Source organism: Opisthocomus hoazin, chromosome 15, assembly GCF_030867145.1.
Source record: "Opisthocomus hoazin isolate bOpiHoa1 chromosome 15, bOpiHoa1.hap1, whole genome shotgun sequence".
NCBI lineage: Eukaryota > Metazoa > Chordata > Aves > Opisthocomiformes > Opisthocomidae > Opisthocomus > Opisthocomus hoazin.
The window spans coordinates 23409208-23436417 of record NC_134428.1 but is presented as its reverse complement, the minus strand read 5'-3'; the positions used below and the strand labels follow the sequence as shown (position 1 = coordinate 23436417).

The 27210-nt window shown below is 69.0% G+C and overlaps 1 protein-coding gene across 1 annotated transcript; it reads right to left on the bottom strand.

Annotated features, from left to right (window-relative positions):
* Positions 1-315: 315 nt before the first annotated feature.
* Positions 316-26479, bottom strand: MYO15A (myosin XVA). The gene is given in 65 exon segments (XM_075436451.1): positions 316-417; positions 515-655; positions 906-1039; positions 1510-1643; positions 1731-1864; positions 1961-2121; positions 2207-2303; positions 2540-2617; positions 3948-4042; positions 4164-4294; positions 4423-4505; positions 4615-4688; positions 4905-4977; positions 5133-5199; positions 5278-5626; positions 6004-6078; positions 6218-6329; positions 6540-6681; positions 6766-6884; positions 6969-7084; positions 7444-7519; positions 7613-7672; positions 7770-7891; positions 8121-8217; positions 8305-8395; positions 9313-9451; positions 9564-9615; positions 9732-9793; positions 9909-10035; positions 10130-10218; positions 10322-10416; positions 10563-10754; positions 11504-11576; positions 11694-11872; positions 12703-12938; positions 13029-13124; positions 13840-13970; positions 14051-14132; positions 14308-14361; positions 14610-14694; positions 14764-14939; positions 15028-15145; positions 15383-15507; positions 15644-15689; positions 15804-15958; positions 17169-17246; positions 17440-17565; positions 17969-18100; positions 18191-18286; positions 18364-18487; positions 18754-18812; positions 18925-19038; positions 19152-19313; positions 19525-19638; positions 19724-19787; positions 19926-20029; positions 20335-20340; positions 20455-20545; positions 20748-20822; positions 22018-22127; positions 22230-22293; positions 22533-22615; positions 23356-23956; positions 23958-24612; positions 24766-26479. Coding segments are annotated over 65 exon segments (9732 nt in total). The 5' UTR covers positions 26465-26479.
* Between the last annotated feature and the right edge of the window lie 731 nt (positions 26480-27210).

Below are 27210 nucleotides of genomic sequence, written 5' to 3'. Positions count from 1 at the left end.
GGGAAATGGAGGCACTTGGCTGGGGGAAACTGAGGCACTGGCATGGGGGAAACTGAGGCACTGGGATGGGGGAAATGGAGGCACTGGGATGGGGAAACTGAGGCACGGTGATGGGCGAAACTGAGGCAGGGGGGTCAGCAACCCTCCCCCGGCGCAGCACAAAACCACGGAGGCCGGGCTGGGCTGACGGCGTGTATAGACCCCGAGCAGGACCGCGAGGGGCCAGTGGCTGCGGGCCGTGCTGGACCCCCCGCTCGCGACGCGTCCCGCGCCCCCTGTGCCCCCCGTGCCCCCCGCGCCGGGGTCCGTGGCGGCTCAGAGCAGGGTGATCTCGCTGGGCGGCAGCGTCAGCCTCTTCTCCCGGGCGCCCAGCAGCCTCTCCACGTGCGCGGCCACCACGCGGCACAGCTCCAGGCCCTGCCGAGGTGGGGGGACACGCCGTGGGCGGCCGCGTCCCCGCCGTGGGACGCCCACCCATGCGTGTGTGTGTGTCCCCCCCCCCAGTGTCCCCTACCTGCTCCAGCTGGAGCTGGGTGATGCCCTGCGCCAGGAGGTCGCCCACCGTGATCTCCACGTAGGGGTAGCTGGAGCCGGCCGTCGGCCGCCGTGTCCGTGTCGACTGGATCTCCTTCAGCGAGAACATGGCGATGGGCTCCTGGGGGGGGGGGGGCACACGAGGGGTGACACCCCACCGAGGGGACCGGGGACTGGAGCGGGTGCGGACAGGGGCAGGACGGAGGGTGGGCTTGGGCAGGGAGACCTTCGGAGAGGGACATGTCCCCCCCCGACCCGCCGTCAGGTCTTGCCTGGCTCTGCCCCTGCAGCAGGAGCTGGGGTGGGGGGACAGGAGCACGGGGTGGGGGGACAGGAGCACGGGGGGGACACCCCGGCAGCCCCCCACCTACGTGGGTCTCCTTGCTGAGGAAGCTGAGGCCGTTCTGGTTGACGGCCAGGATGCAGGGCGAGGCGATGGCGTTGTTGCTGCAGCTCTGGATGTAGAAGAAGGACGAGCCGAACATGGGGCAGGCGCTCAGCAGCCCTGCGGGCCGGAGGACGGGGGTCTCAGCACCCGCTGCCACCCCCTCGCACCCCGGGGGGGCTCCGCCGAGGGTCCCAGCTGGCCCCGTGCCTGGCTTCAGGCTCTGGACCAGGAGCAGGATTGGACCCGGGAGCAGCCAAGAGCTTGCCCTGCCGCCGCATCCCTCCCTACACAGCACCCACCGCCCCGCAGCACCCCACGCCGGGCCGGGGTCTGCCTGTCCCAAAGCCCCCCTGGACGAGCCGCCGGGCAGCGCCGCAGCTTCGTCACCGCTGCATCCCCGGCAGCCTGGCATCCCCGTTAGCGTTGTGTCCTCGTTAGGAGGACGCCATCAGCATCACATCCCCCTGACAGCATCTCATCCCCCGGCAGCGTAGCATCCCCAGCGTCCTCGCGTCCTCGTTAGCACCGCGTCCTCGTTAGCACCGCATCCCTGGTGGCATCGCCACCCCATCCTGTTGCCTCCTCACCCAGGAACTGCGCCCTGGCTTGGTGGGCGCTGAGCGCCTGGGCTTGCTGCATCTGCTGGGTCACCATCTGGAGCCAGGATTGAGCCTTCAGCAGGCGGAAGAGCTGCGGGGGGACGTAGTCCTGCACCTCCCGCCTGCGGGGAGCCCGGGGGTGGGGGTCAGGGCCAGCGCTGGGCAGTGGGTCCAGCGCCCGCGTCCCCTCCATCGCCCCAGGGCCGTACGCGGTGGGGAGGTGGTGGCGGTCCTTGGCGCGGTGCTGGAGGGCGGCCAGCTTGGCCACGTGCGGGAAGTGCCGCTCTCCCGGCCTCGCCGGCGGCAAGATGGTGAACAACCCCTTGAGGTAGTCGGGGAGGACCTGGGGGGGCACAGAGCACAGGGACTCGGGACTCGGCTCGGAGACGGGGGGATCCCCCCAGAGGTGGCCCCGGAGACCCCGGCGAGGTGGCCCGACCTGGTTGTAGTGGACGGTGACGTAGAGCTCGTTGTCGAACTTGAGGGGCTGGCTCCAGAGCACGCGGCGGCACCAGAAGGTGTAGCCGGCATCCCGGCGCTCCGTCTCGGCCGCCACGTCCAGGACGTACTCGCGGCGGGTCAGCGGCCGCACGCTCTGCCCTGCGCCGTCCCGGGAGCCTGAGCGCGGCCGCCACGCGTGGCACCCGCCGGTGGCACGGCCATCGCGTCCCCGCCAGCCCCTCACCTCTGTCGGTCACCACGAAGAGGACGTACTCGTCGAAAGCCTCGGGGTGCCGCAGCCCCATCTCGCAGCACAGCTCCTCGATCACGTCCAGAGCCACCTGGGCACGGGGACGGGCGGCTGGGACGCTGCCACGGACCCCCCGCCACGCTCGGGGCCACCACCGGATCCTGGGCTGAGGCTCATCCCATGCGGCTCGCCGGGAAGGGATCTCCCGTTCCCAGAAAATTAAGTCCCCCAGCTCGGGGACAGCCGAGGGGTGCAGCCCCCCCGACTCGGGGTGCCCACAGCCATGAGCCCAGGCTGCACCGAGCCCCTGGCCCCGCTCCGACTCACCGAGCACGTCTTGATCTTGAGGTGCCGCTCGATGCCGCCGGGCAGGAGGAAGAGCTGGCGCTTGGCGCTGCGTCCAGCCTGCGCGGGGGGCACGCGTTGGGGCATGCGGGGGGCCCTTCGCACAGCAAGACCCCCAGGGACGCCCCGAATTCCCAGGCTACCCCGCTGGGACCGTCCCGTGGGGATCATCCTGCGTCTTGTCTATCCCACCAGGGTGAGCCGCCGTGCCCCCCGCCCCACAGAGCTGCGTCCCCCTGAAAGCTCAGGGGACCCCCCCAAAGCGGTGTTCCTGGGGAGCAGACCCCAAAAAGGACCATGCTCCCTGCGCCAGCAAGGGGCCATCAGCTCAGCCCCAGGGCAGCGTCCGGGGGATCCCGAGCCCACGGGGAGTTCCTGAGCCCATGGGGGGAATCCTGAACCCACGGGGGGAATCCTGAGCCCATGGGGTATCCCGAGCCCACAGAAAGATCCCAAACCCACGGGGGGATCCCGAGCCCACGGGGGGATCCCGAGCCCACGGAGAGATCCTGAGCCCATGGGGGGAATCCTGAACCCATGGGGGGATCCTGAGCCCACGGGGAGATCCCGAACCCATGGGGGGATCCCGAGCCTATGAGGACATCCCGAGCCCACGGGAAGATCCCGAGCCCACAGGAAGATCCCGAACCCACGGGGGGATCCCAAGCCCACAGGGGGAATCCCAAACCCATGAGAGGATCCCGAGCCGACAGGGAGGATCCCGAACCCACGGGGAGATCCTGAACCCATAGGGCGATCCCAAGCCCACGGGGGGAATCCTGAGCCCACAGGGGGATCCCAAGCCCACGGCGGGAATCCTGAACCCATGGGGGGAATCCTGAACCCATGGGGGGATCCCGAGCCCATGGGGCGAATCCTGAACCCATGGGGGGATCCCGAGCCCACGGGGGGAATCCTGAACCCATGGGGGGATCCCGAGCCCATGGGTAAATCCTGAACCCATAGGGCGATCCCAAGCCCACGGGGGGAATCCTGAGCCCACAGGGGGATCCCAAGCCCACGGGGGGAATCCTGAACCCATGGGGGGATCCCGAGCCCATGGGGCGAATCCTGAACCCATGGGGGGATCCCGAGCCCACGGAGAGATCCTGAACCCATGGGGGGATCCCGAGCCCATGGGGAGATCCCGAACCCATGGGGGGATCCCGAGCCCATGGGGAAATCCTGAACCCATAGGGCGATCCTGAGCCCACGGGGGGAATCCTCAACCCATGGGGGGAATCTCGAACCCATGGGGAGGTCCCGAGCCCACGGAAAGATCCTGAACCCACGGGGGGATCCCAAGCCCACGGGTGGAATCCCGAATCTCCGTGGGGAATCTCCAGCTGGCATCAGCCCGTCCCCGCGCCCCACCAGCCCCCGTCCTCACCACCATGGCCTTGAGCTCCATGCCACCGGGGAAGAGGCTGCGGCCGCCGAACTCCAGGGTTTTCCGCAGGTTCTGCTCGCAGGCTTTGGCGATGCCTGGCGGGGACGGGGGACCGGGCTGAGCCGCGACGTTGGCTCGGCCGAAGACCCGTGACACCCATCCGGGCATCCTTCCCCGCCGAGCACCCAGCACCCCGGGGCGTGCGCGTCCCCCTACCCTGGAAAGGCAGCTCCGGGTGGGTGCCGGCGTCCTGCAGGAAGGCCAGGAGGAAGGGCTGGAGCATCTCGGAGCACTTGAAGTAGGCGGCGAGGATGGAGAGCAGCCTCCAGCCCTTCTGGCAGCTGTCCCTGCCGGGAGGAACCGCGGCTGAGCCTCCGCCGTGGCACCCACCGCCCTGGGGAGCCGCGCAGCCCGCTGCAGAGATGGGGTCCCCCGGACCCCCCCATGTCCCAGCCGGGGCGCACGGCTGACTCACGGCTTGGAGCTGGTGTTGTTGGTGACCTGCTTGACGATCTGGCAGTAGACCTCGTCCCGCAGGACCTCCTGCTCCGCGCACAGCTGGGGGACGGGCATGGCTTGCTCCGGGGCTGGGGACGTCCCCGGGTGCCACCCCCTGCCCAGGTCACCTCCAGGACTCACCACCCAGGTGAGGAGGGGGGGGTTTTACCTTGAGGATGGTGCAGACGGCGTCCAGCTCCGTCTGCCCGCGCAGAGGGTGGTCGCCCATGAACTTCATCACGGCTGGGGACGACAAAGCCACACGGTGACACAGCTCGCCCCGTCCCTTCCCCGGGGTGGGCAACACATGGGGCACACAGGGCAGTGGGACTGGAGGAACTAAACCCTTCCCCGGGTCACCCCATCTTCCCACCCGAGTCCTGTCCCCACCCTCCTGCAGGGATGGGGCTGGGGGTGGCTGTGGGGCAGGGGGACAGGGCGCTCGTGCCCCCCACCTACCTTGGAAAGCCTCAACGGCCAGTTTGCTGATGCCACCATCCACGAATTCGATGAGCGACTCCTGGATGGGGGTCTGGAGGGGGAGAGGCTCAGCTCCCGGCAGCAGCCAGAGGGATGGGCCAGGAGTTGGGGTGGCATTTGGGGAGCTCCTGAGCACACCAGGACCTCAGGGGGTCCCCTGGGTGACAGCAGGGCAGGGGCACCCCGTGGCACCCCGCTTCCGTGTACCTTGGTGAACGTCAGCATCTCCAGCACACCGGGCACGTCCCTCTTGGCCTTCATCCCGCTGGATTCCCTGGGAGAGGGACGAGGGAACGGGTGGGCACGGGTGTCCCCGCCACGGCGTGTCCCCATCCCACCGCTGGGTACTCACGCGGTCCCGTGCCGCGCCGCGCGGAAATACCGCCGGGCGAAGGCCACCATGGGGCAGGTCCCCGCGCTGGCCCCGAGCCGCTCGCCACCGTCTCCCTCGGGACCCTCGATGCCGGCGGTGACAGCGGGGAACCCCTGCGGAGCGCCCACCTCGGTTCTCCGGTCCAGCTCCTGGGCCACGGCGGTGGAGGCCACGGCCACGGCCACCGAAGCTGCCACCTTGCCCTGCTCGTCCCTGGGCTCCTCTTTCCCCTCGGCCGGCAAATGGATGAAGTCAGGGGCCGCGACGGGCTGGACGTAGTCGGCGGGGAAGAGCCCCGACCTGCCGTGGATGGCCCCGAACTTCCACCCTGTGCCAGGCAGATGGTGGGGATGGCCCCGGGCTGGCGGCACCAGGGGTGACCCCCCCAAAAAGCCTCTGCCTGCTCCCCTCCTGCACCCCGAGCCCTCTCCATGGGGGTCTGGCCGTGGGTTCTGGCTGGAAACGGCTGCGGTTTGGCATTGCTGGGGGGAAACGCACAGAGCAGGAGCCACAAAGCCCTGCGGGGACGTGGGGCAGCACCCGGTGCCACCCCTGCGTCGGGTCGGTGCCGAAAAGCCCCCAAAGCATCCTGCTTCGGGGTGACAGAGGGAGGATCCCGCCCCGTGCCCCAGCCCCGGGAGGGGACACAGCCCCGGGCAGCATAAGCACACCAGGGACAGACAACAGGGACACTGTGGCACCCACCGAAATCCTGGGTGCCCGTCTTCAGCTCCTCCAGGTACATCACCTTCTTGCGGACCACACAGCCGTAGTAGTGGTCTGTGGGGACGTCATGGGGACACGAGGGGTCACAGGATGCGAGGCCAGCGCACGGCCACCCCCAGGGCTCGTGAAGCCGTCGGTCTTGCCGCCCCCGTGCCCCCCATTGAGGGTGTTTTGGTATGGGGGGGCCGCTCACCTCTCTCGGGGTGCTCCAGCGGCTGCAGGTGGATGATGTCCCCTTTGTGGAAGCTGAGCCAGCTCCCGTCCTCTGGGCTGTAGTTCCTCACGGCCACCACGTACTGGGAGTCCTGGGCATAGTGGGGGGTGGCACAGCCTGTGCGTGCAGGCATATGCACTCCCCCCCCCCCCAACCCAGCGCAGGGGCTTCAAGCACCCACGGCCGCAGGACCACCCCAGGGTGCCCCCCACCCCACCCCAGGTATGATCCCATTTGCGGGGTGCCCTCCGCTGCCCACCCTGAGTGGGCACACAGACCCCTCCCAGGACATGCCCCCCACCTTCCTGAGCTCTGTGATGAAGTGGTCGACCATGGCCTTGACCTGGGGGGCTTTGGGGGAGAAGAGGATGAGCTTCTCGCTGCGGAGGTTGAACTCCAGCATGTTCCTGGACGGGGTGGTCACGAACAGCACGTCGGCGTAGCTGGGCCGGGGCGAGGGGAGGCTGAAACACCCGGCGCCCACGGCACCCATCCCACCGCGCCCACCCGGGCTCCTCGCCCCTTACCCGTACGCCCGCAGCACCCGCAGCTGCTCCCCGGGGACGTTGGTGCCCTTCACCAGCCGCAGCAGCTTGACGCCGGCGTGGGACACGGCCAGGATCTGCACGCCCGTCCCCACGCTGCCCTGCCAGCCGGGACGCTGCCTCAGCCGGGGGGCACGGGGCCACGGTGCCCCCCACCCCGACCTGCCCCGCGGCCGGACCCTCACCGTGGCGGGGAAGAGGCGTGAGAAGTAGACCTCGCAGCCGTCGCGGGCTGCGGCGACGATCTCCCGCTTGACGCTCTCGGTGGCCACGGGGCTGAAGGAGTCCAGCTTGTTCTCCGCTGCGGGGAAAAACACCCCCCCAGTGAGCGTCCCCCCTCCCTGGGGAGGATCCAGACGCAGGGTCCACAGCCAGAGCAGGGGTGCTCAGCCCCTTGCCCAGCCCGGCAGGACTGTGATGGAGAGCCAGGTCCCCCGCTGCGGGATGCAGCAAGCCTGGCTGAGACCGGACACAACTCGTGACTTCGTGGAGTGCTAAATCGCAGCGGGCTCATCGCGTTTGAAAGCAAAAGTGCCCTGCTTTTAAGCAGGAGATGCCCAGGAGATGAGGATGGGCACCGGACCCCCAGGTCTGGGCCCCCCCCAGGTGTGAGCACCCAGCCCGGGAGCAGCGGGACGAGGGGGTGCGGGTGAGCGTTACCGAAGAGGGATTTCAAGCGGAGCCGCTCCTCCGGGCCGATGCGGATGCAGGTGTCGGAGAGCGTGTCGTTGAAGATCTGGGGAAGGGGGTGCGGGGCAGCCGAGGCAGGGGGATACCCCAGCTCCCGGGGCAACCCTGGGGGGGCTTTGGGGCCGGCTCAGTGCCTCACCTGCCGGAAGATGAGGTCGAGCAGCAGCGGGTTGTTGATGCTGTCCTTGGGGTAGAAAACCTGCCAGGAAGGAGACCCACAGGGGCTCAGCGAAAAGCCCCCTTTCCCCCTGCAGCGCCTTGACCCCGGCCTGTCCCCCCCCCGTCCCCCCCCACACCTCCTTGCGGATGTAGATTTTCCAGGGCACATTGTGGTAGGCGTAGAAGTCCTCGCTGCAGCTCCGGTGCAGCTGGGTCTGGACCTGCTGCCCCTCGGACGGGAGCTCCCGCGAGACGGAGACTGCAGCGGGATGGAAAGCCCTGCACATCCCTGGGGGGGACCGCCAACAGCCCCCCCTCCGCTCGGGGAAACTGAGGCACAGAGGCCAGCTGCGGGGCAGGGAGGGTTTAGCCAGGCACAGCAGTTATCCCATGAGGGTCGTGGTCCCCATCGCCCGGTGCTGCTGGGGAGGGTGAGGTGCCCCACTCCCCCCTGACCCCCCCAGTGCAGCGGCTCTGCCCTGCGATACCTGGGGTCCGGGTGGCCGCCGGATGCCCCGTCGGTGCTCGCAGCTGGTACCTGCCGCTGGTGACCGGCTTCACCGCAGCCACCGTCTCCTTGGGCCCCTGCGAGGCAGAGAGCGGGCTGTGGCGGGGGCCGGGGGCTCCCCCAGCCCAGCCCAGGGGACGCGGGGTGGGGGGCTGCATCCCTACCGCGGCCGCCGGCGCCTGGGCTGCCGAGAGCTGCTCCTTCAGGATCTGCATGGCTTCCTCGTGGGGGTCCAGCTTCTTCCCGAAGAGTTTGCTGCAGAGACAGCACCCCGCGTCGCCTGCACCCCGGCATCCCCCGCACCCCGGCATCCCCCGCACCCCAGCATCACGGCACCCCCAGCATTGCTGCACCCCGACATTGCCCGCATCCCAGCATCCCTGCACCCCAGCATCACTGCACCCCAGCACTGCTGCACCCCGACGTTGCCCGCATCCCAGCATTGCTGCACCCCCAGCATTGCTGCACCCCAGAATTGCTGCACCCCAGCATCACTGCACCCCAACATCGCCTGCACCTCCAGCATTGCTGCACCCCGACATCGCCTGCATCCCAGCATCTCTTGGCACCCCCAGCATTGCTGCACCCCCAGCATTGCTGCACCCCAACATTGCCCGCATCCCAGCATTGCTGCACCCCCAGCATCGCTGCACCATCAGCATTGCTGCACCCCGACACTGCCTGTGCCCTGGCATCACCCCCAGCATCACCTGCACCCTGACATCGCCTGCACCCCCAGCATCACTGCACCCTCACCATTGCTGCACCCCAACATTGCCCGCATCCCAGCATCGCTGCACCCTGACATTGCCTGGACCCCCAGCATCACCTGCACCCCCAGCATCACTGCACCCCAGCTTCACTGCACCCCCAGCATCACTGCACCCTCACCATTGCTGCACCCCAACATGGCCTGCATCTCAGCATCACCTGGCACCCCCAGCATCGCTGCACCCACAGCATTGCTGCACCCCAACATCGCCTGCGCACTGGCATCACCCCCAGCATCACCTGCACCCTGACATCGCCTGCACCCCCAGCATCACCCACATCCCAGCATCATTGCATCCCAGCATCGCCTGCACCCCAGCATCGCCTGCACCCCCGGCATCAGGACCGGGACACACGCCCGCAGCAGGAGACCGCGGCTCGGCTGGGAGCCGGGGGGGTACCTGGGGGGCTGGGGGCCGCGCGGGGCCGGCTGACACTGCCGGATGATGTTGCGGATGTCGTGCGTGGGCCGGGGGAAGTGCTCCGAGCTGAGCCGGGAATGCCGCACCATCTCGGCGGGCCAGCGCCGGCCCACGGGTGCTGCGAGGCCAAGCACGCGGCTCAGGGGGGGCCGCGGCATCGCCCCCACGCCCGGCGCCTGGCTCGGTGCCACCAGCCCCCATCGCTGCCCCATTGCACCGGGACCCCTCACCGGCTTTCCGGGGCTGGGGGGCACGGGTTGGCGTCCCCTCCGCTGCTCTGCCCTGCGAAGGACACGGTGCCATGAGGTCCTGGCACCCCCAGTTGCCCCCATCCCAGCAGCAGAGACCAAGCAGGGCTCAACACCCCCCCTCCAGCCCCCCAGTTGTGCCCCACTGACCAGGGGTCCAGGCTGCTGGTTGGCGTCTGCCCGGTGCTGCGGGGACGGGGCTGGCTCCGCGCCTGTGATGGCATCGGGGGAGAGCTCGGTGTCCCGGAGCCCCGCGTTCCCCCCGCCGGGGACCCGGGATGAGGTGGGGAAACTGAGGCAGGGAGCCGGAGCTCCCGGGGCGCTCACCCCTCGGCTGATGCATCTCGGCGGGCACGGGGGGGTCAGCCCGCTTGGCATCGCCGCCGCCGTCCCCTCTTCCCGTGCCACCTCCTCCCTTCATCCTCTGCGAGACAGCGGCCGCCTTCTCCAGCTCCTGCGGCGCAGGCGTCAAGGGGACGGGGGCCAAGCCACCGCACCCCCAAAACGATGGACCCCCGCTGCCCGGGGCAGGGGGCCCCCCCTCTCACCCCATTGCCGTAGGAGAGCACGGGGTCGAAGAGGCTGTCCAGGTAGCGGTCCAGACCCTTCTGGCCACGCGGCTCCCCAAATTCCCCGTCTGCTGGGGGACGGGGAGGGATGACGCGCCGGTGGCAGGGCTTCGCCGGGGGGGCACAACGTCACCGGCACAGCACTGGGGGGCCCGGGGGACGATGCCCTACCGTGAGGGGGGTACGGCTCCGTGGACGGCAGCGTGGGGGCTTTCACGGCTGGGGGAGGAGGCACTTCATCCAAATCCAAGCCGTGTCCCAGCACCCTGCAAGGAGGGAGGATGTCCAGGTGCTGCGTGCGCCCACTGGGTGCCAGATCCCCCACCCAGGACCCCAACCCTCGCCTCTGCCAGCACCCATCCAGCTTGGTGCCCGTGTTTCCCCCACGACCTGTCCCTGCCCCGATACCTACGCCCGGCTGTCCCCGCCGCGGCTCTCGGCCCCCTCCCACGCGACGAGGAAGCAGGACTTCTGCTTGGGGAAGCCCCGGAGCAGCTCGAGGTCGGAGATGAGGTCCAGGACGTAGTCGTGGCCGGCCAGCTCGGCCCACTGGGCACCTGCCTTCATGGCCACGGACCAGCCACGCCAGCCCTCCGCCAGCCCCCTGCAGACAGGAGGATGCTGAGGACTGGCACGGGCTGCCAGCTGTGCCACGGCTCCATGGGGACACCCTGCCCATGAGCATTCGAGGGAGGTTCTCCTTCCCCTCTGCTCTGCCCTGAGGAGGCCCCATCTGCAGTGCTGTGTCCAGTTCTGGGCTCCCCAGTTCAAGAAAGATGAGGAGCTACTGGAGAGAGTCCAGCAGAGGGCTACGAGGATGATGAGGGGACTGGAGCATCGCTCCTACGAGGAGAGGCTGAGGGAGCTGGACTTGTTCAGCCTGGAGAAGAGAAGGCTGCGAGGGGACCTTAGAAATGCCTCTAAATATCTGCAGGGTGGGTGTCAGGAGGACAGGGCCAGACTCTTTCCAGTGGTGCCCAGCGACAGGACAAGGGGCAACGGGCACAAACTGAAGCAGAGGAAGCTCCAGCTGAAGATGAGGAAGAACTTCTTCCCTCTGAGGGTGACGGAGCCCTGGCCCAGGCTGCCCAGGGAGGCTGTGGAGTCTCCTTCTCTGGAGATATTCCAGCCCCGCCTGGACGCGGTGCTGTGCAGCCTGCTCTGGGTGACCCTGCTTGGGCAGGGGGTTGGGCTGGGTGACCCACAGAGGTCCCTTCCAACCCCTGCGATGCTGGGATTCTGTGATTCTGTGATCCCGGCCACTAGATCCTGGGGTCACCCAAAATAGCCCCGGGGTGACGCTGTGCCCTGTGCTCGCCCCGCTGGGTGGGTGGGTGCAGAGCCGGCGGGTACCTGTGCTTCAGGACATCCCCTGCCAGGTCCTCGCCCGTGCTCCAGGAGTGGACAGGGCAGCAGAACTGGTCACCTGGGGAGGGACAGGCAGTGAGCAGGACCCGCCGGTCCCCTCCTGACCTGGACAGTGGCAGGGTGGCCAAGCCATGACCGACCCTCGCTGCCGCCATGGCCCCGCGCCGCCCCGCACCGTTGAAGCAGTGGAGGTCCAGCGCCATGCTGGCTTGCCGCCGGTTCGCCGTCCACTCCAGCAGCGAGGGCGGGTAGGCGCGGGCGGCCGCGGCACCCAGCTGCGACCGCGCCATGGCGTGCATCAGCTTGCGCTGGCACACCGGCTTGTAGCCGGCAAAGGCGTAGTCGGAGACGAACCTGCCGGGAAGGGAGGACGCTGAGGCAGGGACACGGGCAGCGTCCCCAGCCACGTGTGCCAGGCCGGCCCAGGGGACCACGGCGGGACCAAGAGCATCCCTGGAGGGATCTGGGCAACGTCCTGGGCACGTGGTGCCAGGCTGGCCAGAGGGATCCTGGAGGAACCTGGGCATGGGCGGGACAAAGAGCATCCCTGGAGGGATCTGGGCAACGTGCTGGGCATGTGATGCCAGGCTAGCCAGAGGGATCCTGGAGGGACCTGGGCATGGGCAGGACTAAGAGCATCCCTGGAGGGGTCTGGGCAATGTCCTGGGCACGTGGTGCCAGGCTGGCCAGAGGGATCCTGGAGGGACCTGGGCATGGGCAGGACTAAGAGCATCCCTGGAGGGATCTGGGCAACGTCCTGGGCACATGTGCCAGGCTGGTCAGAGGGATCCCGGAGGAACCTGGGCATGGGCAGGACTAAGAGCATCCCTGGAGGGATCTGGGCAAAATCCTGGGCACATGTGCCAGGCTGGCCAGAGGGATCCCGGAGGAACCTGGGCATGATCCCTGGCCGTGTGTGCCAGGCTGGCCCTGGGGACCGTGAGGGACCTCAGAGCATCCCCAGCGGGACCTGGGCAGTGTCCCTGAGCACACGTGCCAGGCTGGTCCAAGGGATGCGGGAGACACCTGAGCATAATCCCTAGGCACAAGTGCCACGCCGGCCAGGAGAGCCCCTGGAAAGACCCAGCAGTGTCCCCAGGCACGCGTGCCAGGCCACCCCCAAGGGTCCCAGCCAGCCCCGGTCCCTGTCCCCAGCCCCGTCGCCGTCCCCAGCCCCGGCTCACTTGAGCAGGTACTTGTCGAAGGCGGCGGAGGGGGGGAAGGCGCTGAGGCAGGCGGCCAGCAGCAGCCAGCCCCGCTCCTCGTTGTTGACGTTGGTGTTACGCCAGACCTGGTTGGCAGCTTGCGCCAGGAGCTCGTCCCGCAGCCCCGGCGCCGACAGCCCCTTCTGCACGATGTAGTTGCCGAAGAGGGTCTCCTGCGGGCCACCCAGCCCCGGGTCCCCCATGAACCGCAGGATCTGCCACGGGGACAGCGAGGTCCTCCCTCCGGCCCCGCGCCGGGAGCGGGCAGGGGACCGCGGTGCCGGATCACGCACCGTCCCACCTACCAGCTGGAAGAGGCTCAGCGCCTCGTGGCACAGCTCCTCGTCCAGCCGGGTGAGGGGGGCTGTCAGGGGGGCCGTCAGCATCCCGAACGCCGGCTCCTGCGGTGACACCCGCACCCGTGGCTACCGGGGCCCCGGCGCCGTGGGGTGCTGGCCCCCCGTGGTGCTGAGCATGGCGTCGATGCTGGATGGGGGCTATGGGGCTGCGAAGGGGCTGGGGTGCAGGATGGGGCCGGCAGCCCCCCGACAGTGGGGCAGGGATCGGGCTCCGGCTGCGCTGGCAGCACCAGAGATGCCAGCACCTCGGCGAGGCTGAGAGCAGGATCCGGCCCCGGTGCTGTTGCTCGGGATGTTGGGGACTGGGGAACACACGGCGAAAAACAGGCGGCGAGGAAGAGGAAGGGGGCAAAGTGACCAGGGATTGGGGCTGGGGTCCCGGGAGCAAAGCGACCTGGTCTCCCGCCCCAGAGTTTCCGGATCCGCCCCGCGTCGGGCGTCCAGGAGGGCTCGGCGGGTCTCTCTCCGACAACCTCAGCGGGGTCCCCCCGGCCCCTGGAGACAACAGGAACCCACGGGGAGGGGGGGAGGCCGCGGCCGGCTCCCCGCAGCACCGCAGCCGCCCCGGATCGGGCCCCTCTTGCCCCCTGCAGCATCCCCGGGGCCGAAGCCGGGGCAGAAGCCCGGTGGGACGGTGCGGGGAGCCGCCGGGCAGAGCCGCCGCGGGGACCCCGAACCTAACCGCTCAGCCACGACTGGGGGCCAAGGACCCCCCGAAAGCCGGCTCCCCGCCGCCGGACCGCGGTGCCCACCTTACCTGGAAGTGGCCCCGCACGTACTTGGCCATGGGGTAGTCGTTGATGTCGAGCGGGAGGGTGAGCTGGGAGTCCGGCTGCAGCGCCGGTGGCGGCACCAGGACCACGCAGCCGGCGTTCACCTCCCGGGCAGCTACGGCACAGCGGGCAGCTACGGCACGGCCACGGGGATGGGGACGAGGGGCTGGGCATGGCGGTGTGGGACCCGCTCACCTGCGGCCGCCTCCAGCAGCCCCATCAGCTCGGCCGGGATCTCCAGGTGGGTGACGTCCACCACCTCCCTCCTCGTCAGCTCCTGCCGCGCGGCACAGGGATGGCACCCGCTCGCCACGCTGCTCCCTGCCCCGGCACCCACGGGTGCCCCGGCCGGCAGCGTAGGGACGAGGAGCACATGGCAGGGATGAAGGTGCAGCAACACGGGTTGCGTCGCGTGTGTGCTCCCGCCATGCCACACGTCTGCACGCTGTTACCTGCTTCATCCTCTCCTTCTCCTCCTCCGCCCGCCGGCGGGCATCCTCCTTCCTCTGCAGGCAGAGCAGCCGGGCTGAGCCCCCTCCCGGACCCCCCTGGGGTGCCATGGCCACCCAAGGCTTTCACCCCAAGGAGGCAATGCCCACCCCCCCCGGGGCACGGAGGAGGTGGTGGGGATGGGATCTGGGGGGCTCGGGAGCTGGGGTGCCGCTGTCCCCTCTCCAGTCCAACCACGAAGCATGCGGCAGGGTGGGTGCCCGGGACCCCCCTCCCCGGGATGTGCCAGCCCCCCCCTCCTCACCTTGAGGTACCGCCGGCGGTTCACGTAGATGTGCACCAGCGACCTGAACTTGATGAGCGTGCGCCGCATGCGCCGGTACCGCTGCCTGCGAGAGGGCACCCGTCACCCTCTGCCACCCGCCCGCGCCCACCCACCACCCTCCAGGGACCCCCACCTGGCCAGGTAGCCCCGCGCCCGGCTCTGCAGGAGGACGATCTTTCGGCGGAGGGAGCGGAAGCGTCTCTTGATGAAGAAGGTGCGAGCGTAGCGCTGGAGGGTGAGGGCGGCCAGGTGATGGGCGCGGGCTCGCTTGCTCTCCAGCGCCTGGTACAGCTGCTCCTTCAGGAAGAGCTGGCAGGGAGGTGACGCCATGAGCCCCCCGCCTTGGCCACCCTCCCCGCGGCATCGCCGCAGCCGAGCCCCCTGCCCGGGACGGTACCTTGCTGATGCCGACATAGTACATGCTGGGGCTGACGGGGCAGAGGTTCCTCAGCATCTCCACGCAGTTGGCCCCGTTGGGAATGACGTTGGACCACATGTCGACGAGGCAGCGGTACCTGGGTGAGCCCACGACACCGTCACCGTCACCGCGTGGGACCCCAGTGGGACCCTGGCTTGGACCCTCCCTGTGGTGACGAGCACCGTGCCGGGGAAAGCAGCTTCTCCCGCTGCGGGGGGCTTCCAGCTCCCACTGTGGGGGACCCCTGGGCTAAATGCTGCCCCCCAAAACGCCCACGAGCTCTGCAGTCTCCCCTCGCCGGGCCGGCAGTGCCCGACCTGCAGCCCCCAGGCACCTGTCGATGAAGACGAGGAAGGGGATGCGGATGGGGAAGCCTTCCTTGCGGATGCGGATGGTCTCCAGGATCCCCGAGTACCGCAGCTGGCTGCTGACCACGTCGGCCTCGAAGAGCCCCGGCTCCTGGGGGGCACGGGGAGAAGCTCCAGCAGCCAGGCGGGCAAACCCCTGCCCACCGCGTGCCCACCACGCTCCGGCATCATCCCACGGGCAGCACCGGCATTGCCGCCAGCAGGAAAGCCCCGGGGCCGGCTCTCACCTTCTTGTTGTTGGGTTTGAGGCAGCGGACGAAGAAGGGGTTGCACCTGCGTGGGAGAGACCCCATCGGCCACGGGGGACAGGGGTCTGGCCGTCACCCTGCTCCTGGCAGCCCCAAGCATGGCCTGGATGCCCACCGTGCCCACCCTGCCCGCCCTGACCTCTCCATCTTCTCCACCAGGTCCAGGAGCGACTGCTGGAACCGGGCGGCCACGGTGGGGGCCTTGTACCGCCGCGTCCTGGTGCTGCTCCTCCTGACCAGGCTCCTCTGCCGGGCCATCACCTGGGCACGGCCGAAGAAGAGGTTGGCCACCACCTTGGGGAGATGGGAAGGGTTAGGGAGGAAGAAGGTGGCCGGGATGGTGCAGCTCTCCTGGCTCCTCTTCCCAGCCTGGCCACCGCCTTTTCGCCCAGCCCTGAGCGAGTCGCATCCCCTGTTTGCGGCCGGGGATTCAGCGAGACCTGAACAGGCTGGAAAGTTGGGCAGAGAGGAACCTGATGAGGTTCAACAAGGGCAAGGGCAGGGTCCTGCACCTGGGGAGGAACAACCCCAGGCACCAGTACAGGCTGGGGTGGACCTGCTGGAGAGCAGCTCTGCTGAGAGGGACCTGGGTGTCCTGGTGGACAACAGGTTGAACATGAGCCAGCAGTGTGCCCTGGCTGCCAAGAAGGCCAATGGGATCCTGGGGTGCATTAGGAGGAGTGTGGGCAGCAGGTCGAGGGAGGTTCTCCTCCCCCTCTACACTGCCCTGGGGAGGCCCCATCTGGAGTACTCTGTCCATTTCTGGACTCCCCAGTTCAAGAAAGACGAAGAGCTGCTGGAGAGAGTCCAGCGGAGGGCTACGAGGATGAGGAGGGCACTGGAGCATCTCTCCTACGAGGAGAGGCTGAGGGAGCTGGGCTTGTTCAGCCTGGAGAAGAGAAGGCTGAGAGGGGACATTAGAAATGCTTATAAATATCTGCAGGGTGGGTGTCAGGAGGACGGGGCCAGACTCTTTCCAGTGGTGCCCATGACAGGACAAGGGGCAACGGGCACAAACTGAAGCAGAGGAAGCTCCAGCTGAACCCGAGGAAGAACTTCTTCCCTCTGAGGGTGACGGAGCCCTGGCCCAGGCTGCCCAGGGAGGCTGTGGAGTCTCCTTCTCTGGAGATATTCCAGCCCTGCCTGGACGCGGTGCTGTGCAGCCTGCTCTGGGTGACCCTGCTTTTGCAGGGGGTTGGGCTGGGTGACCCACAGAGGTCCCTGCCAACCCCTGCCATGCTGGGATCCTGTGATGGGGATGGGGAAGCACAAGAGCAGCCTATGTGCTCATTTGTGCCAGTGCTGGAGGGCTCAAAGCCCAGAGGATCCTGTGGGAAGAGGGCACAGAGTGGAGCTGGAGGCACCCTCTGCTCTTGGTCCCCCGAGCTTCACCAGCTGTGGGGGGCACACGCTTGGGGACATGAAACGTGGTGTGTATGGGTGGGGGCTACCCGTGCCCAGTGTCCCCCCAACCTCACAGAGCCTGGGCCGGGCAGGGCCGTACCTTGGTCCTGCTGCTGATGAAAAGGTCCAGCACATCCTGACGGACCTGGTCGTAGTTTTTATCCAAAAACTTGTGAACCTGGCAAAGAGAAAAACCTCGCGGTGAGGAACCTGGTGGCACAGCAGGGCAGGGAAGGAGCTCCAGGCTGGGAGGTGGGGGCCCCAAGCCGGACTCCCTGGGCTGTCCCTCACCCCCTGGTACACGATCAACCCCCAAAACCTCCTCTTGTACCCTCCTCCAAAGCCCAGCTGGGCATCCCGCCGCTGCACACCTGGTAGGTCACCTTCCCCGCGTAGTGCTTGATGGTGAACTCGGGCAGCGGCATCTTCGGCTTGGTGTACAGCGGGTTCGTCCCGTGGTGGTAGTGACACTTCTGGAGGAACGTGTGGTCGGTGGCCTGGGGACGGAGGCAGGGGTGGGACACGGCTCAGGCAGCCCCAGGGGTGCAGGCACCGGGATGGGGATGGGCAGACCCCGCTCTCAGCTCTGCCACCCAGCAGCCGTGTGCTCACGGGCAGCTACTGCTCCGTGCCTCAGTTTCCCCATCGGGAGAGAGGGTGCAACCACCCTTCTCCCTTTCATAGGGCAGCTCGAGGGGGTTTGCAGTAACTCCTACAAAAGCAAGCTGGGCGGTGGCACTGACCTGGCACCTCCTGGGACTCATCCAGCCTGGAGAAACCCGGGCATCTCCCAGGTTGTCCAGGACAGCCCAGGAGCGGAGCAGCCCCGGGTCGCGGTGTCACCCTGGGCACGGTGACCGGCCGGTGCTGCCATCCTTGCCACCTCGGCAGCCCCCTCACCTGGGGGAAGCAGCTCTGGTCATCGAGGATCCGGAGAATGCCGTAGGGCTTCTGGGAGATGAGGTCGATGCAGGGCTGGTTGTCGCTGAAGGGGATCTCCTTCCACTCGATCTGCTCCCGGAGGTACTCCTCCTGCGGGGCCGATGCTCGCTCAGCCCCACGGCCCCGGCCCCACGGCGACGCTCGGCACGGGGCAGAGCCCGGCACCACTCGCCGACCCACCTGCTCCTCCTGGAAGACGATCTTGTTGAAGAAGAACTGCAGGTACTCGTTGGCATAGTTGATGCACAGCTGCTCAAAGCTGTTGAAGTTGAGGTCCTGCGAGAAGAAGCCGTCCCGGAGCCTGAGACCCCGCAGCCCCAGGGCTGGCGGCCGGGGGGATGGATCCCGCTCACCTCGAAGCCGTAGATGTCCAGGATGGCGATGGAGAGGGCCTCCTGCCGCGGGTACACCAGCTTGTTGATGCGGTCCGTGAGCCAGCCGAAAAGCAGGGAGTAGAGGGTCTTGGCAATGGCGTCCCTGAGGAGCAGGGAGACGAGCAGAGCGCTGGAGCTCGGGCACGGCGTGGCACGGCGCGGCACAACATCCCCACCACCACAACCAGCGCCCACCACAGCCCCACCTCGGCCACGGAGCAGCCCTTGGGGCTGCAGCTTCCATCACCGGAGAGCCCAGTCCACGCTGGGGGACCTGGCTGTCCCCTTTCCCAGCCTGGCATCCCATTTCCCCCCATCCCCAGGGACCAGACACCCCCCCCCCCGCAGCACAGCCCCCCCATCCTCTACCTGGCATCCACGGCGCTTTCCACCGTCAGGGGGGTAAAAATCTTCTCCCTCAGCGTTTCCTGGTCAGGGCGCAGAAAAGCGACGGCGTGATGGAGTTCCAGCGATGCCAGTCATGGTCCCTGGGGTCCCGGGACCCCCATCCCTGGCTGTGCCCCCCCCCCCCCCACTCACCGTCACCTTGAAGGTGATGGCTTTCTGCAGGCCCTCGGGGGAGACCTGCAGCAGCTCGGCCACCGTCCGGATCTCCGTGGCGCTCACCACCGTGGCGACCTCCTGGCAGTCGGTCTGCGGGACACGGGGCGGTGGTGGGACGCGGTGACACCCTCCCCCCACCCCCCCAAACTCCTCCGCATCCCACCTCGGCCCCGCGGAGCGCGGCGTGGCTGCGCTTCGGGTACCTCGTGTTTTTCGAAGTAGACGTTGCCCAGGTGGAGGACGGAGGAGAGGATGCGGAAGATGCTGTTCTGCTCCTCCGCGCTGAAGCCCAGCACCTCCACGGTGCTGAGCAGCCGGCGGAAATCCTCCGCGTCGTCCTTGCCGGGGATCTCGCAGTTCCCCCCCTGCCACAGCCCCCTCCGTGCCGTCAGTGGGTCCGGGGTGGGGGGGCACCACCCAGCGTTGGGTGTGGAGGGGGGCAACACCCTGCCCTGAGCACCCTCCGCATCCCCAAGCCGAGTCCAGGAGGACTCAGGAACCCACCGGCACCCCGGGCTCAGCCAGCCCCCCAAAAATCAGGCAGTGGGGGAGGGGTAGAGGGGGGGTCCACGCTACCTGGTTCAGGTAGTAGTAGGTCTCGGCGCCCTGCAGACAGTACTGCTGCCGCTGCTGGGCGGGCAGCCCCGCCAGCATCTCGTAGAAGATGTGGTAGTTGCGCTCGCTCTTGGCCTGGGGAGCAGAGGACCGAGCTGGGGTGGGGGGGGTGGTGGAGAAGGGGGGTGGGGGAAGAGCCCGGGACCCCCTCGCCGCCCACCTGGAAGACCACGCGGGACTTCTCCAGCAGGTACTGCGAGGTTATGGCACCGCAGATCAAACCGCTGCGGGGGGCAAGAGCGGGCGCCCGGCTGGCAACCTCGGCGCGGGCAGGGACAGCCGGCTTGGGGACCCCCGGGATGGGGGGGGGACGCGCGGGGGTGGGGGCTGGCCGCCCGCGGGTGTTGCTCGGGATTACTTACTCCTCCAGAAAGATTTCCACAAATTTCCCAAACCTGCTGGAATTGTCGTTCCTCACGGTTTTGGCGTTGCCGAAGGATTCCAGCAAGGGGGTCGCCTCCAGGATCTGGGGAGAGCCCACGAGGTCAGCCCGGGCGCCCCGACACGCCACGGGTTGTCCCCATGGCGGTGGGGTGACGCCCCCCTCGTCACCCGTGCCACCCTCTCTGCCACGCGCGGGTGCCAAAACTCGAGGCGCGCGCCGCGGCCGGGTGGATGCGGGAGGGCGCGGGGACCCCGTGCGGGTGCACCGAGCTCCGGGTGTCCGTCCCCACCATCCCCCCACGACCAGGACGACGTGGCAGAGATGCCACCACCACGCTCCGTCCCCTCGAACCATCCCAGCCCACGTGCGTGTGTGTCCCCCGGTACCTCTATCTGCCATGGTCCGGGTGGAAGCGTGGGGAGAAGGAGACGGCCGTGAGCAGGGCGTGGAGGGGAACGCGGGGAGATGGGGACGGGGACGGGGACATCCCCAGGGCACTGTCCCACCTGCGGGGCAGAGCTGCGTTTCTGGCTGACGGCTGCCAGGTAGCGCAGGATCAGCTTGGTGGCTTCGGTCTTCCCCGAGCCGCTCTCCCCACTGAAACACAGAGCGGGGGGCATGGCCGGGGTCCTCACCATTGGGTGCACCCATCCCCAAACCCACCCAGCACCCCATCCCCAGGGCACCCATCGGCCCCGGGGCCGCGCCGGTGGCAGCACCCCGCAAGCAGCAACCAGGGCAGCACCGCTCACGGACCACCCTGGGGTGGGGGCCGTGCGAGGGGCCGGCCGTGTCCCACCTGATGACGATACACTGGTTGTGTTTGGCATCCATCACTTTGGAGTAGGCGACGTTCGCGATGGCGAAGAGGTGCCTGGGGATGGGGTAGGGGGAGAAGCAGAGGTGAGGGGTGCAGCACCGCGTCGCCCTGGCACAGGGACCCCCGCTGCGCACGGACACAGCTGCTCCAGTGCCCGAGGGTCCGCGGGGAGCTGGGACCACCCAGCCCAGGGGCTGCTGTAGGACACAGGGGTGGGTGACAGCGGCTAGGGGTGCCCCGGTCACAGAATCCCAGAATCCCAGCATGGCAGGGGTTGGAAGGGACCTCTGTGGGTCACCCAGCCCAACCCCCTGCCCAAGCAGGGTCACCCAGAGCAGGCTGCACAGCACCGCGTCCAGGAGAGTCTGGAATATCTCCAGAGAAGGAGACTCCACAACCTCCCAGTAGCTCCTCACCTTTCTTGAACTGGGGAGCCCAGAACTGGACACAGCACTGCAGATGGGGCCTCCCCAGGGCAGAGCAGAGGGGGAGGAGAACCTCCCTCGACCTGCTGACCACACTTCTCTGGATGCACCCCAGGATCCCATTGGCCTTCTTGGCAGCCAGGGCACACTGCTGGCTCATGGTCAACCTGTTGTCCACCAGGACACCCAGGTCCCTCTCCGCAGAGCTGCTCTCCAGCAGGTCCGCCCCAGCCTGTACTGGTGCCTGGGGTTGTTCCTCCCCAGGTGCAGGAGCCTGCACTTGCCCTTGTTGAACCTCGTCTGGTTCCTCTCTGCCCAACTTTCCAGCCTGTCCAGGTCTCACTGAACGGCAGCACAGCCTGACGGTGTATCCACCACACCTCCCAGTTTGGTGTCGTCAGCAGACTTGCTGAGGGTACATTCTAACTCTTCATCCAGGTCGTTGATGAAGAAGTTGAACAAGGCTGGGCCCAGTACTGACCCCTGGGGGACACCACTAGTTACCGGCCTCCAACCAGACTCAGCGCCACTGATGACAACCCTCTGAGTTCTGCCATTCAGCCAGTTCTCAATCCACCTCACCGACCACTCATCCAGCCCACACTTCCTGAGCTTCCCTAGGAGGATCTTATGGGACACAGTGTCGAAAGCCTTGCAGAAGTCGAGGTAGAGAACATCCATGGCTCTCCCCTCATCCACCCAGCCAGTCATGCCACCGTAGAAAGCTCTCAGATTGGTCAGGCATGATTTCCCCTTGGTGAATCCATGCTGACAACTCCTGATAACCCACGGGGGTGTTTGGGGACCCCCCCCCCGGTACTCACGGTGGGTTCTCGCCCAGCGCCCTGCCTTCGTACTGCAGCACCTGCTCCGTCCCATAGATGTTGTAGAGCCGGTACGGGTTCACCGACACCAGGATGCTGCCGATGTAGGTCTGCGGGGGGGCAAGGTTTGGGGCTGCAGGTGCTCGCAGGGCGATGACCCCCCCCCGGGCGTGGGGGTCTTTGGGGGGGATGCTGTGCACCCCTAAGCTTACGTAGATGAGCTGGCGCTCGAAGCGTGTCCGGATGTTGCTCAGCACCGCGGCTTCCTGGAGGTCCCTGGCAGGGAGCGGAGGCTGTGTCAGGGGGTGGCGGGGGGACAGGGGGTGGTCACCGTCCCCAGGCGCGTCCCCAGCATCCCCAGCGCCAGGGAAGCTGGAGCAGACCCCCGTGTCGGGACAGGATGGGGTGGAGCGGGGAGCAGCGGGGGTACATGGGGTGCATGGGGGGGGTTTCAGCCCCGTTGGCCCCCGCGGCACTGGGTCACGGTGGGCAGCGAAGGGGACGGGGACACTCACTCCAGCTGGGTCATGTCCTCCAGCCCGTCCTCCTCCTGTGGCTCCTGGTACCGCACGATGGGCAGGCTGCACAGCGACTGCATCTGCACCGAGCACCCAGCCCCGCTCCATCACCGCAGCGCCGTGCCGGCCCCCTCAGCGTCCCACCCGCCACCCCAAAGCCACTGTCTGCGCCCCCCAGACCAGGGACCCTGCAGCCAGCAATGGCGGGGACCCCCACCGAGCACCCCACGGCCCCAAAATGGGTTCCCTGGCAAGAGCGTCGTGTGTCGGGGGACAGCGGCAGCGTTGGGAATGGGGACACGGGGGGACACGGGGCCACCAAGGCGTCCTTGAGGACCGTCCCACCAAAGCCGGGTCCCGGGGAGCGATGGAGACCCCCGGCCAGGGTGGCAGCTCCAGGGCAGACGACGGAAGGGGGCTGCGGTGGGGGCCCCGCGCGGAGGTGACGCGGGGTGGGTGGCGCGCAGGAGCCAGGCGGCGGGCGGGAAAGCGGACACCCGCCGGGTCACCGCGTCACCCGCGCCCGCCGCAGCCGGAGATCGAGTCTCAGCATTTCCATACGCCAGAGTCAAGTATCCCCGAGGGGGACCTTGCGCGGGGGGGGGGGGGGGCCACACACACAACAGGCAGGACCCCCCCGCCAGCACCCAACGCCCCCGTAGCCCCTCGCCCCCCACCCTGGGCCCTTCAAACCCCCCTGGCTTCGCGCGCCGGTGGCTTCGCGTGCCGGTGGGCCACCGGCAACCCCAACACGGGATCCCCATGCTGGGTGCCCCCGTCCCCCCCGCCGGCACCCCACCGGGCCCCCCGCCGGCGTTACCTTGCTGCGCCAGGGCTGCTTGGTGCCCAGGTACCCGTCGGCCCAGGGGTGCCGCTCCCGCCAGCCGCCCGCCGTCGAGCCTTGGCCCAAATACCGGGCGATGTCGGCTCCCCTCCGGCTCGCCCGCAGCCCCCCGCGCCGGCTGGGCTGCCGGGGGGGCCCCTGCTCTGCCGTCCAGGCGTCGGGCATCTCCCGCACCCTGACGACGTGCTGCGTGGACCAGTGCCGCGTGGACCAGTCCCGCGTGGACCAGTCCTGCGTGGACCAGTGCGGCGCGGACCAGTGCCGCTTGTCGCCGTCGGGTCCGGCCCGTCGGAAGGAGCCCGGGCTCTGCACCCGCGGCGTCACCACCGCGTAGCGCCCCGCGCCCTCCTCCCCCTCCCCCGGTACCGGCGGGGCGGGGGGGGAACCGGGGGCTCGGCGCTGCGGGGACGGGGGGGGGGAGGAGGAGGAGGAGGAGGGGAGGAAGGGGAGCCCGGCGGCCCGCCAGCCCCGGAGCCCCGGGGGGGTGCGGGGGGTCCCGTCCCGGCGGGATGGGCGCCGGGGAGAGGAGGGCGAGCGGGAGGAAGGGCGGCGGGGGGGGGGGGTCGGCGGGGGTCGCGCTCCCCACCAGCAGCGAGGCCAGGGAGGGCCCCGCAGAGCGGCCCGGGAGGGGTGGGCTGCGGCCCCCAGTTTCGGGGGCACGGGGGGCCATCCCGGCGAGGGGCTGCCCGATGCGCTGCAGGAAGGATTTGGGGGGGCCGGGAGCGGGGCTGGGCGGGGGGGGGACCCCGGCGAGACCCCGCGCTGCGCCCTGCCAGGGGGGCGGCTCCCGGTCCCAGGGGGGGCCGGGGGGGCCGAGGCGGCGGCTGCCGGGCCGGGGGGTGGGGGAGCCCAGGAAGGGGGTCCTCAACAGCGGCTTCACCGCCTTGGTGGGGGGCTCGGGGAGCCGGGGCCAGGCCTGGGGGAGCGGCAGCCCAGGGGGGCTGCTCCGCCTCGACGGCCGCGGGGACAGGGACCCCGCCGGCCCCGGCGCCCCCAGACGCCTCCCCAGCGGCCCCGGGGAACGGGGGGCGGGGGGGGGCTCGGGGCCGACCCGGCGGAGGCTGAGCCCGAGGGAGGGGGCTCCCCGCGGCCCCTCGCCCCGCACGCTGCCGGGGGGCTGCGGGGCGGGGGGCGGCGGGGACCTCCCGGCCTTGGCGAAGGGGTTACGGAGCGACGGCCCCCGGGACCCCCCCTGCTCCCGGGGAAGGGGCTGCCCCCGGGTCCCCCCTTGCTCTCGGAGAGGGGGCTGCCTGCGGGACCCCCCCTGCTCCCGGGGAGGGGGCTGCCCCCAGGGTCCCCCTTGCTCGCGGAGAGGGGGTTGCCCCCGCGCCCCCCCCGACGGGGATGGGTCCCTGCCCGAAGCCGCTGGCGGCTGGGGGTCCCGACCCCCCGAGCCTGCGCTTTCCATCCCCGCCAGCCTGCGGCCGGAGCGTCTGTAGGAAGGTTGGGGGGTACGGGGGTCCCGACCCCCCCCCGCCCCCCGAAGCGAGCGCCCGGGCAGCTGCGAGAGGGAACGTCGGAGGAACTGGCCCAGCGGGCTCCCGCACGCCCGGGCTGCCGCAACCCGACGGCTCGGGGGTGTTGGGGGGCCGGGGGGTGCCCGAGGCTCGTACTCGGCGTAGTCATCCTCGTCGCGGGGAGCGGGGAGGTGGGGGGACGGCGGGAGGGGGACGTCGAGGCGGTCCCTGCCGAAAAGCTTCACCTGGGGCCGGGGGAAAAGCCTGAATTTCCTATTGAGGGAGAGCTTGGAGGAGAGCGTGTCCCGCATGCCCCGCAGCGAGGAGGCGCTGAGGATGGAGAAGGGATATTCCCCGTCCTCCTCCTCCTCCTCCTCCTCTTCCTCCCACTCCTCAGGCTCCTCGGCCTCAGCAATCTCCTCCAGGGCCAGGGCGTAGGGGTTGCAGGAGGACTGGGCGTGCGGCGCCCACCCCGCCTCGCTGTACTGGATGCGATGCTCAGGGTATTGGCCCCCCGGGTAACCCTCGGCAAGGGGCTCCCCGAAGTCCTCGTAGGGGTCCCTGCCGTAGCCGAAGGGCCCCACCGCTTCCTCGCCGTACTCCGGGTCGCTGCCATAAGGGTCGTAGAGGGCAAGGGGGGACCCGCTGCCATACGGCCCCTCGTCCTCGAGCTCTGCGTAGCCGTAGGGGTGCCCCGGCGGGTCGCCCTCCTCCCAAAAGCCCCCGTAGAAGCCGTACTCCTCCTCTGCCTCGTAGCCGGGGTAGTCGGCGTAGGGGGTCGGCACCGTGTCCTCGAAGCCGTACCCCGCTGGGTAGGCTGGGGTTTGGATATAGCCTTCCTCCTCCTCGGTGTAGCCATGCCGGGGGCCGTAAGCTCCATCCTCATCCTCGGCGTAGTCACACCACGGGCCGTAGGCTCCATCCTCCTCAGCGTAGCCACGCTGGGGGCTGTAGGCTCCATCTTCCTCCTTGGCGTAGCCACGCCGGGAGCTGTAAGCTCCACCTTCCTCCTTGGAATAGCCACGCCGGGAGCCATGGGCTCCATCTTGCTCCTTGGAATAGCCACGCCGGGAGCCACGGACTCCATCTTCCTCCTTGGCGTAGCCACGCCGGCGGCTGTAGGCTCCTTCCTCCTCCTCGGCCCACCCGTAGCGCAGCACTGGTGGCTCCGCAGGCAGGCGCTGGGAATGCCGCCGGGTCGAGCGCCGCACCGTGCTGCCGTGCCTCTCCCGGCCGTGCCGCGCGGTGCTGGGGGCCGGCAGCCCGCCACCGCCAGCGGGGATCTGCTTCATGTTGGCCCGGTGCCTGAGGATCTCGTCTTCCGCGGGGAACGGCAGCTTCTTGGCGCCGATGCGGGAAAGCCAGGCCGCGTTGGCCGCCCGGCCGCCCCCCGCCAGCCGCCCGCGCCGGGACAGCACCTTCCTGGCCAGCCAGCCCGTGGCGGCGGCCGCCTTGCTCAGCACCTGCGCCCGTGGCTTGAATTTCCTTTCCGGGCGCCGGCGGAAGAGCGACGCGCCGTCCTCGGCCGCCTGCCCGCCCCGCCGCAGCAGCAGGAAGGACGGCTTTGCCGGCGGGGAGCTGCTGGTCGCCTCCTTCCTCTTCTTGCCCACGCGCTTGAAGCGGACCATCAGGTTGGAGGTGGACTTGAGCACCGCCTTGTTCTTCTTCTTCTTCCTCCTCTTGGTGCTGTGCTTCTGCAGCCCCCAGAAGAAGCGGGACGTGTTCTTGAACTGCCCCTTCTTGGGCCGACGCAGCCCCAGCTTCTTGAAGCCCAGGAAGAGCTTGGAGGTGCTGCGGAGGCTCCGCTTCGCCCGGGCCTTCGGCGCTGCCGCTGCTGCCTCCTCCTCCTCCTTGGCCGGGCCGGGCTCCGTGGATGCTTTGGGCTGGCTCTTGGCCTCCGCGCCCTTGGCCCCTTTCTTCTTCTTGGCATTGTCGGCCGTCAGCCCCAGCACCAGCTTGGAGGTGCCCTTCAAGTTCTTCTTGGACGGGGTAGCATCGCTCTCGCTTTCCTCCTCCTCCGGCTCCAGCTGCACCTTCTTCCCCCGGCCCGGCTTCTTCGCCACCACCCCCTTGAGCACCCCCTTCTTCTCCTTCCCCTTCCCCTTCCCCTTCTTGGGCTCCTCCACAACTGCCTCCTCCTCGTCCTTCTCCTCCACCACGTCCGTCTCCTCGCTCTCCTCTGCCTTCAGCAGCTCTGCGTCCGAGGTCTCCTCCGACTCGCTGGGCGCCTCCTTCTTGCCCTTCCTCCCATCCTTCCCTTTCCCCTTGCCCCCCTTCCCTTTGGCCTCCGCATCCTTTTTGGGCTCCCCCTTCTTGCCGACCATCCCGGCGGTGGCGGGCGCTCATGCTCCGGCCCCGCTGGGGCCCTGGGAGT